We start from the raw sequence: 10,558 nt of genomic DNA on the forward strand, positions 1-10,558 counted from the left end.
TCACCAGGGACTCAAGGGGGCCCAAGGAAGTCACTCTTGCCCCCTGGGCTCTCACTTCCCCGGTGGCAATGTCACACCCCCATGCACACCCCACCCTCACCCCGACTTCATTGCTGTTAACAGCTAGCTCTGCTCCAGCCTTGGATCTTTCTTTGCTCTCTTTCTAGCGCTGGACATTGCTGTCGGTGGCCTCCTGGGGCCAACGTGGGGCTGGGTGGGGGATGGCCAATCTGTTGATCCTCAGAGGCAGTCGATGCCAGGTGCAAGTCCCGGCCTTGCCCTGGGCAGTGCCCCCTTGAACAGTCCCTTTACGTCTTCATCTGGATGGGGATGGAGTGGGATGGGGGGGTAAGTGGGGCAGTAGGTAGCATGAGGACAACTTCAGCTCCAGTTAGGTCCTCAGAACCATCCCATCGCCAGCCCCACCCTAGCGACTGCATGTCACCTGGGCTCAGCACAAAGGGGCATTTTGATTTAGAGGTAAGAGCTTCAAGAGTAGCAGGGGGAAGGGATGAACGGAGACCCTTGGTCTGCCCAACTCTGGTCCCTGTCCCCAAGAGGGAGTCCTGATAGGGGCAGGGAAGCCTGGTCCAGCCCTGACTTAAGCAAACCCAAGAACTGACCTGGGAATGCTTTCAAGGCAACTCCGGTTTCCAAGCTGTGGCTGCTTTGCAGTTGCCCCGGTCGGAGTTCCGCGATGACCAGAACCGTCTCTTAGGCCTGAGGGGCAGGCCCTCGGCAGATGCAGGGGAGTCGGGAGTGTGAGGCGAGTAAGAGCAGGAATGGAGTAAAAGAAGAGGCTTTGAAGGGAAGGAACAGACCCCACAGCACGGGATCCTGACAGGCCCCTGGAGAGAGATGGCCGGCCAGAGAGAGCCTGGAACGGGGAGAAAGACAACGGACAGAGAAGAAGCTATGCCAGTGTAGCCTTGGGTTTGGCGACCTCCTGTCCCGTGCTGTAATGGCCCTCCACTACTTCAGCCTGCAGAACAAGTCTGCTACATGCCTCCTCCTGGGGAAGGGGGGTGCTTGCCATGGGGAACACAGGCGCGGGAGCACTTCCTTCATGTGTGTCTCGGGGTCAAATGGAGGCAGCAGGGCAGGAGGAAGGGGAATGGCCAGAGGGAGGAGGACAGTTCAGCCGGACTTGGAAGCAAGAGCACATGGGCAAGCGCCCCTCGTCTCAGAAACAGGGGGCTCCCCGTGTGCAGGGTGTGGGTGAACGTTCTTTTAGCTAGGTGTTAAAGGACAGGACGTGGGGGTGCCATCAGGCCAGCTCGGGTTTTAAGCAGGATGGACAAGTGACGTAAAGGAGAACCCAGCCTTGGAAAGGTGTGCCTGCTACTAGTTGTGTGAGCAGCCCATCAACAGACCCGGCCTAGTCTGCACAAGCACAGGCAGCAGTGCAGCTGTTGCTGATGGGGGACATCCGATCGGTGCTGCCTCATCAGGACACACAGCAGGACGAAACAGCTCCCAGTCCCGCGTGAGCCTCACGTGTGTTCTTTGTTTGAGCCCACTGTTGCTGCCACCATGTCAATCCAGCTCACCGAGGGCTTTCCTCTTTTGAGTTGCCCCTCCACGTCATCAAGCATGATGTCCTTCTCCAACGTCCGGTCTCTCCTGAGAACACGTCCAAAGTACTTGAGATGAAGGCTGGCCATCCGTGCTTCTAAGGATCCTTCTGGCTGTACTTCTTCCAAGACAGATGTTTGTTCTTTTGGCAGTCCATGGTACTTTCAATAGTCTTCATCAGGGTCATCGTTAAAATGCATTGATTTTTCTTCGGTCTCCCTTACTGTGTGAGTCTGGGTAGACTAGAGAAACAAATTCATAAGCATATGTATATAAGGGAGAGGTTTATGTACAAGAGCAACTGAACATTAAGAAAACATCCCAGCCCAATCCAGATCAAGTCCATAAGTCTGATATTAGCCCATAGGTCTGACATAAAGTCCACTGCAGATTCACGAAACACATGCAATGATGCCAAATGCAGGACGATCACAGCCCGTGGGTAGGAAGTCTTTGGGTCCAGTGGCGTTGTAAGCATCTCAGTGCTGGCAGGGCTCTCTCTGTGGCTTCTCTGGCTTCCGCAATGTCTTCCAGGAGGAAGTACCAGAAGTCTCATTGGCTATCTCCAGAATGACAGCCTAGACACCACCCCTACACTCTTAATCCTTAAATTGACACCAGATTAGGTGACTGTCACACTTACTCAATGGCCAACTTTCACATGCAAATGAGGCAACCGAAAATACCATGGCTTGGGTCATGCACATTTTAGTGCTCAAAATAACCTCCTTGCTTTTTAACACTTCAACGAGGTCTTGTGCAGCAGATGAACCCACTACAACACGGGTGCTCTGGACTGTCGCTTCCACAAGAGCATTTTCTCCAGTTATCAGGATGTTACCCATTGGTCTAGTTAGACAGTGAGCTGTGGTCCATTCACGTTGCAATCCTTGATTGTCATCAGCAAATGCTTCTGTTCTCCTCACGTTCAGCAAGCAAACCTTAAAAAAAACCTTGCGTTCACAATAACTGTGTCATATAAATAATAGGCGGTGTGGTTCTCAGGTGTCCCTAAGTTACATTTTCCTGCAAAGTGTCTGTCTGTCTGTCTGTCTGCTGATCTATGAGGTCCAGGCATCTGCATTTTTTAAGGGGCTACAGGTGGTTCTACCATGCTGCTAGGGTGACCCACCCCTGGCCAAGGCCGTTTCAAAGGGGCAAGTACATATTAGTTCTACAGGGATTTCAGGAGCCGTGGTTTCCTTAAACCATGTTAAGTGAACAGTCTTCAATCCAATCTGCATATGGGAGTGCTTCCAATTCTCTTGGCTTTCAGCAAGTAAAATTGTGCCATCTACATATCATACGTTGTTGATGGGCTTTTCCCCAACCTTGATTATGCCATGTTTTTCTTCATACAGCCCAGCATCTCTGATTATTTGCTCAGCATCCAGACTGCACCAGGTTAGTGAAAGGATACAACCTTGGTGCCTATCTTTCCTGATTTTTCACCATGCAGTATCCTCTTGTTTTGTGTGAGCGACGGCCGCCTCCTGGTCTGTGCACAGACTCCTCATGAGCACAGCGGTGTGTTCTGGAATTCCTGATCTTCTCAGTGTTCTCCGTGGTCTGTTAGGGTCCACACTGTCGATCAGAACACACTATGGATAAGTCTGTATCGTCAATAAAACACAAGTCCATCTCTTTCTGACCCTCTCTGCTTTTCAGCCAAGCCCCATGGGACACCAACAATGAGCTCTCATTCCACGTCCTCTTCTGAATCTGGCTTGGATTTCTAGCTCCACAGAACCTGTAAATCCCACACGGTTGGGATCTCGTCAGTCCAGAGCCAACACCCAGAGACCATTTACTGAATATGTGAATCGGTTAACCAAGCCACCCACTGACTGCCTGAAGGGAGGCGACCTCATCCCGGCTTCCTCCTGGGTTCTGCTCCGTGGTGCCACCGTTGGAAGGGAAGCTCTGGGGCGGGGGGTCCGGGAGGCAAAGAGGTGCCATTTGTCTTTTGATCTCCCATGGCACACAGTAGGCGATTAAGAAGTATTCTGGAAAAACCTGAAACGGCGATGTCTTGGTGAATGGCAGCAATGGAAGAGAAAATCCTACTTAGGAGCGTGGAGCCAAGAGTAGCAGGAGGAAATTAGATCTTTGAAGGTATTACTGCTCCTTGAAGAAAGAGCCATAAAGACTCCAAATTAGCCAGCTGGTGCTTAAAAAATGGCATTTAATGAGAGCCCTCTCCTGCAGGCAGCCAGCCAGCCACAGACAGGACCGTGCATGGCCTGGCCCGGCCCAGCACGCACCCATTTCAGCTCCTCGGACCCTTTCACTCCTTGATTAGTTCTGACGTCCTTGCCTTTCATCTTCCCTCCACCCGTGTTTCTGAGCCAAGGAACCCCAACAAGATACCCTTGAAAGCGCTTCGATGTGGTCTGAAATATGTTGGTAATTAGTGTAATGAAACCCAGGAGGAATTTCCTTAAACTCCCTCCTCTGGGCAGAATTTTAAGAACTAATAAAAGCATCTTTATCCGAGAAATAAGCCTGCCTCCCCCCTACCCTTCAAGGCTTAACTTCTACAGGAAACGAGATAAGCACCCTCTAAGACTAGGGCCCCCATAGCTAGTGTCCCCTAAAGCTAGTATCCCCAGGCACTGATGGCTGTAGGGCTCCAGTCACACCACTCCCCCATGGGGGAGAGTTCTGGCTAAGGAATATGGGGGCAGGAAATCTACCGGGTGAAGCCCTTTGGGGATGCTTAGCCCCAGTGTCACTTTCTGTCTTTCCTATGCAGCTATTGTAAGTGGCAAACTGGGGAGGAGTCACTCAAAGTCCTATCTGTCACTCTGAGAACTGCTCTCAGCCCCAAGGGCCCCACGGCCCTACTGTGCTGCATCCTGGCACTGTGCCCTCTTTGCACACCCCTCTTTGCAGCAGGCTCCCCGCCCTGGGGACAGCAGACCGACTGATCCCTCCGGTTCTTGTTTCTGAGAAGCTGACCTTGGGGCTGCCCCTGAAAGGGTGGCTTGCACTGAGGACACAAAAAAGGCGGGCAGCCAGTAGCAGCCAGGGAGGAGAGGTAAAGGAGGAAAACTTCAGGAAGAACTGAGACACAGACCCTGTGGTCCCCAGGAGGCAGAGAGAGGCCAAGGGCAGTTGCCTCCTTCAGGGTCCAAAAGCCAAAAGCCTACTGGCTCATTCCACCCAAGTCTCACGAGTCCTGGTGGCCTCCTTCAGACCCAGTGTGAGGGGATGCCTGCCACTGGCATCCAAGGGCTAGCCAGGAGAGTTTCCTGCCAGCCTCCACATAAAACCTAGAAACACACTTCCAAATTCTTCAAGGAACCGTGGCCACATCCCCTTACCTGGCTCAATGAATGAAGACCAGGGCGCAACTCGCTGTGGGTGGCACTCTGCACAGAAAGCTGGCGGGAACCCCTGCCTAGATGGACCTTGGGCCCCAGAGGATGGGCCACCACAGAGTCCCCATCAGTGATCGCGCCCGGTAGTCCTTCAAGGCCAAGTTACACTGAGCCAACACTTTTGTGATTGCCTTTATCGGCTGTGTTCAACTTTAGCTTGCTCGGGTGTTCACTTTATAAGTTCAGCAGTTTGGCTGGAAGGAGCCGTCAGATAGGATGTCAGAGCGTCCCCGGCCTTCGCAAGTTAAGAGAGGTGGTTGGCTGGGTGAGCTGCCACTGGATCCCTCTGCTGGCGCGGGTGCCCAGCCCTTACACTCTTGGTTTTAACCCCGGAGTGTGTAGTGATTAGGACTCAGGCTACGATCATATGGTCAGCAGTTTGAAACCACCAGCAGGGTCGCATGGGAAAGACTGGGCTTTCTACTTCCGTAAACAGTTACAGTCTCAGAAACCTACAGGGGGGTCGCTATGAATCCACATAAAATACCAGATAAAATAGCATCTGGGGTATTAAAGGCTTGTCTCTAAACAAGCAGCCATCTAACTGAGAGGTGCATTTGTGTTTTGGGGGGTTTTTTCATTCCTCAGATGGTGTTCAGAATCAGGGGCAGCAAATTCACCAAAAATTTATAGCTGATGTATTATTCCAGGAAATCTGTGGCAGACATTCTATTTTGTTTGTTCATTTTAGGGTGTATGTCATTGGGGGTCACCTGCTTGAAATTGTGTTATATGTTTTTCTGTTTTTTGGTAAATGAAACCCAGGAGTAATGAACCTAAAGAGACAGGAAGTCAAAGAAGGGTTTTATGGGGAAGGGGGTACAGGGATGGTGGGGAGTAAGAGGGAGACGATATCAAGTCCAGGAAGAAAAAATATGTTTGCACCTCACGTCTCAGCGAGGCGCAGCGGGCACAGCCCTGCTCGTGCTTCAGAAAGGTCATTCTGAAGAGATATCGTGACTCTCTTTGGATTAAGAGGTCCCTGCCCGGGTGGTCAAATGACCAACTGCGCTTAGCTGCTCAGCCAAACGTTGGGGATTTGAGCGCCCTGGAAAGGCACCTCAGAAGACAGGCCTGGAGATGGCCTTCTACAACCTCAACTGTTGAGCCCCTTGGGGAGCACCCCCAGGGTGCTGAGGTCACCAGGAGTTGGAAGCGGCTGTCCAGTAGTTAGGGGGCACTTGTATGAGTGAGATCCCGCACAATCCTTTGTTTCTCTTTAGGCTGGCGGAGGGGGGTCTTTCAAATGGAGTTAGTAAAGCTTTAGCACCAGAACATTCACTCCTCCTGGGGTCCTCATTACAGAGCTGTGTGAGAAGGGCAAAGCAAATGGGGGCAGCAAAATACCCCTAAGGTACCACGCACCGGGGCCTCACCCCCACCCCCACCCCCCCATCCCATGCAGATGGCTGGACGGCTGCCCCTGAGACTCTCAGCCCTGGTGCAGGCCACCAGGATGCATGTGGGATGGGCAGTCAGCCTGCCCCGCGTGCTTTCCCCACCATGACACCCACCAGCCAAGGGCCCGGCCCTGTGGAAGATAACCCTCCTTCCTTCCATTGCCTCCTGCCTGCGTTTGCATTTAAAAGGCAGGCTTCTCCTTCACCTGATCCACAGGGAGCTGGAAATGAGCCAGGCTTGGTAGGTGACAGGAGAGAGAGCCTTGGGAGCTCTCACTGTTTGGGGTCTTTTGTTGCTGGTGTTTGGTGGGAGGTGAAAAGGCAGTTCCTACCTTGGATCTCTGATAATGCCGTCGGGCCTCATCAGTCAGCGGGGAATGGTCTTTGGCCATCAAGTTCTCCACCGTGAGGAGATTGCTGTTCAGATGTTTGCAAAGCCACATGGCCTGGAGAAAGGGAAGAGGCAAAGGCCGCTTCAGCCCAACGGTGATTTTATTCAGAGAACTGTCCTCAAAGGCTAAGTCCTTCCACAGTCCACTGGAAAGGGCTGGCCAGGTGGGCGAAGGCATAGTTAATTCTGGCTGGAGGGAAGACACTATGGCAAACCCATAAATTACCTTGTAGCCAAGACTTCTACTGTATCATCTCGTCTTCATCCAACCAGGGACCCTTAAAGGAGTTGAAAACCTGCAAAAGGGCTATGCTTCTTCGGTGCTATTGGCATGGCTTTCCAAGTTCCTTGGACCATGAAGGTTTAGCTCAAGCGTTTAGAGCAGGAAATGAGAGGAAGGGGCCTACATGTGGGTCACAGTCCATTCTCAATGTCCATTTTCCTTCCAGGATGGAGATGCCAACAAAATATTTGATAAGTGGAGGATGACCACAGATACTCTAAATGGGAATGATAGATATTAAAAAATAATATTTTTGAGCTGATACCAAGGGCTTTAGTAGAAATAAATTGTTTTGGAAATTTTGATGGCAACACATGTACAAGTGTGCTTAATGCTATTGAATGATGGATTTTTATAGGTGCCCCCCAATAAAATGACTAATTTAGAAAAATTTAAAAATAAAATTCAATAAATGTTTCTCCTGAAAAAATACTATAACGTGTTCTTAACATGAACATTATGTGTTGGACAGTTCAGCATTGGGATAATCTGAAGTCCCCCAGGCTGATGTGAACTTTAACTCTCTCTCTTCTCTGTACTAAGAGTTAAAAAAAATTTTTTTTTTAATTAAACTCACTGTCATTGAGTCAATTCTGAATCATAGCAATGTTTCTGAGACTGTGACTCTTTATGAGATTAGAAGCCTCATCTTTCTCCCTTGAAGCAACTGGTAGTTTTGAACTGCTAATCTTGCAGTTAGCAGTCCAACAAGTAGCCCACTATGCCACCAAGGCTCCTTGCTAGGAACCTGCAGGGAAAAGACCCCTAAGTGCCCTCTCAGGTTCTCTGCTTGGGTTTTACTATGTCATATGTGAGCATTGTAAAATTAGGTCTGTCTATCCCTGATAGGCTAAGGAGCCCTGGTGGTGTCATGGTTACCTGCTGGGCTGCGGACCCCATGGGTCGGCAGTTTGAAACCACCAGCAGGGTCGCATGGGAAAGACTGGGCTTTCTACTTCCGTAAACAGTTACAGTCTCAGAAACCTACAGGGGGGTCGCTATGAATCCACATAAAATACCAGATAAAATAGCATCTGGGGTATTAAAGGCTTGTCTCTAAACAAGCAGCCATCTAACTGAGAGGTGCATTTGTGTTTTGGGGGGTTTTTTCATTCCTCAGATGGTGTTCAGAATCAGGGGCAGCAAATTCACCAAAAATTTATAGCTGATGTATTATTCCAGGAAATCTGTGGCAGACATTCTATTTTGTTTGTTCATTTTAGGGTGTATGTCATTGGGGGTCACCTGCTTGAAATTGTGTTATATGTTTTTCTGTTTTTTGGTAAATGAAACCCAGGAGTAATGAACCTAAAGAGACAGGAAGTCAAAGAAGGGTTTTATGGGGAAGGGGGTACAGGGATGGTGGGGAGTAAGAGGGAGACGATATCAAGTCCAGGAAGAAAAAATATGTTTGGAAACTGATTGTGGAAGCAATTGTACAATTCTGCTCAATGTGATTGAGCTATGGAATGATATATGTATTAATTCTCAATTAATAATATATTTTTAAAAAACATAGATCCAGGAATGGGTTTGGGGCTCGCACTAAATCCTAGCTCCAATTTAAGAACAATTAGTTTTTACACCATACGCCTGCTTGATACTCACCCTCAGGATGGGAACACAGAAGATATGGGTGCTAGAACAAAATGTGGTGAAAAATTTAGATGGTACCCAGCTACCAGATAAAATAGCATCTGGGGTCTTAAAGGTTTGTCTCTAAACAAGCAGCCATCTAACTGAGAGGTCAACTAAGTCCACATGGAAGAAGCACACCATCATCAATCGCTGAAGGATTGGAATCCATATAATCTGAAATTGAAGGAAGGATTAATATCAGAGCCTAAACTGTGAGAATCTGGTTTGCAGAAGGCGAGGGATGACAGTGGGAGCCCAAGATTCATTTGGGGGAACGACATAGGAAGCAAGGCTCCAGAGAACTCCCTCTATCCACAACTGAGGGAGGCAGGACAGTGGTTACTACACAGAGGGCACTGGAGGGCACAGAAGATCAAAGGCCTCAATCTGACTTGAACAGTTAAAACTTTGTCATTGATTTGCATGTTGGATCTGATCTGGTTTTCAACCTTTTCTGTGTTTTTGTTTTGTTTGTTCAAATTAGGGTGTATCTCAGAGGTGTTATATCACTGCCGGTCGCCCTCTTGAACTTGTGTTACATGATATTCTGTATTAAAGAAAAAACAAGGTTTAGAACTGAAACACCAGGGGAAAGCTGTCAGAATCTGATCTCATCAGGGAGTCCAAGCCCCAGTGCCTCTGCCAGGTTGGGACTTGTAAAGGAAGGTGTCTGGTGCTTCGCATCACAAACACTTCATTAATTCTACCCAGCAAATCCTACCAGTGATGCTGACAAGAACTAGACCTGGGAAGGCAGCAAACACGGCTCAGAGATCAATTATTCCAAAGACAAAGGAAAAACCTTCGACCGGAAGCAGAGCCTCGGGCTGAGCAACCTGCTTCTTCTCTACAACAAGGCTGCCAGCTATGGTGTCCTCTCAGTGCACTCAACTGTTTGTCATGGTTCCCAAGATCGGAATTACCTGGGCAGCATTTCCAAAACTACTTTCCTCAGCCCTAGGAGCATTGACGGTGCGGTGCGGTAGGTAGGCATTGGATTACTCGTCGCAAGGTCAGTGGTTCAAACCCACCAGCAGCTCCGCAAGAGAAAGTTGAGGCTGTCTGTTCCTATAAAGATTTACAGCCTAAGAAACCCTGTGGTCGCTATGAGTCAAAATTGACTGGATGGCAGTGGGTTTGGTCCGTCCTCCCTGCCCCTTCCCCCCAGGCCCCATCTCACAAAATTCTGATTCGGAACTGGAAGAGAATTCAGAAACTCTCATAGTTCTCTAGTGCTCCTCTAACAAACAGACCACAAGGGGTGGCTTTCACAAACAGAAATTCGTTCTTCCACAATTCAGGAGGCTAGAAGTTGAAATTCAGACCACGGGCTCTCTAGGGGAAAGCTTTCTCTCTGCGTTGGTGCTGAATGCGGGTGAGGATCTCTTCAGCTTCTACTTCCTGCTTCGTTGGAGATCCCTGTGTATCTTGAGCTCTATCTTAGCCCATCTCTGCTTCTCATTTGCTTGCTTAATCTCTTGAATTAATTCAACAAGCACCCTACACTCAGCCTGCTTCATAACAAGGCCAGCTCATTCTCAAATGGGATGATAACCACAGGCATAGAGGCTACAATTTACAACACACATTTGGGCGGGAGGGGCACATTACAGGAACCTATATATTTCAAAGCACCTTGGGTAATGCTAATGACTGGCAGCTTGGGAGGCCCTGGTTTCTAACAGCAAAACAGGGAGTGTTGTTGGATTTAGAGAGGTTGATGGCAGAAAGGAGTAAAACTTGGCATATGATGTTGAGAAATGGAATAGAAGAACTACAGAGATAGAAGGATGGATGGATTCCCCTCCCCCCAGAAGAATTCACTTCAGAGGACAGCACTGAAGCTACAGCTCAGGGAGAGGGACATGTCTGATCAGAGCACACGGGA

The 10,558-nt window shown here is 49.3% G+C and overlaps 1 protein-coding gene across 1 annotated transcript in view; it reads right to left on the minus strand.

Annotated features, from left to right (window-relative positions):
* Window positions 1-10,558, minus strand: part of AK8 (adenylate kinase 8) — a 174,143-nt gene that overhangs the window by 145,589 nt on the left and 17,996 nt on the right. The window contains exon 4 of the mRNA XM_004713319.2: window positions 6,691-6,804. Within this exon, the coding sequence (XP_004713376.1) occupies window positions 6,691-6,804 (114 nt within the window). The remainder of the gene's footprint in view (window positions 1-6,690; window positions 6,805-10,558) is intronic.

Source organism: Echinops telfairi, unplaced genomic scaffold (assembly GCF_000313985.2).
Source record: "Echinops telfairi isolate 266 unplaced genomic scaffold, ASM31398v2 ScPeMD7_22;HRSCAF=79, whole genome shotgun sequence".
NCBI classification, from domain to species: domain Eukaryota; kingdom Metazoa; phylum Chordata; class Mammalia; order Afrosoricida; family Tenrecidae; genus Echinops; species Echinops telfairi.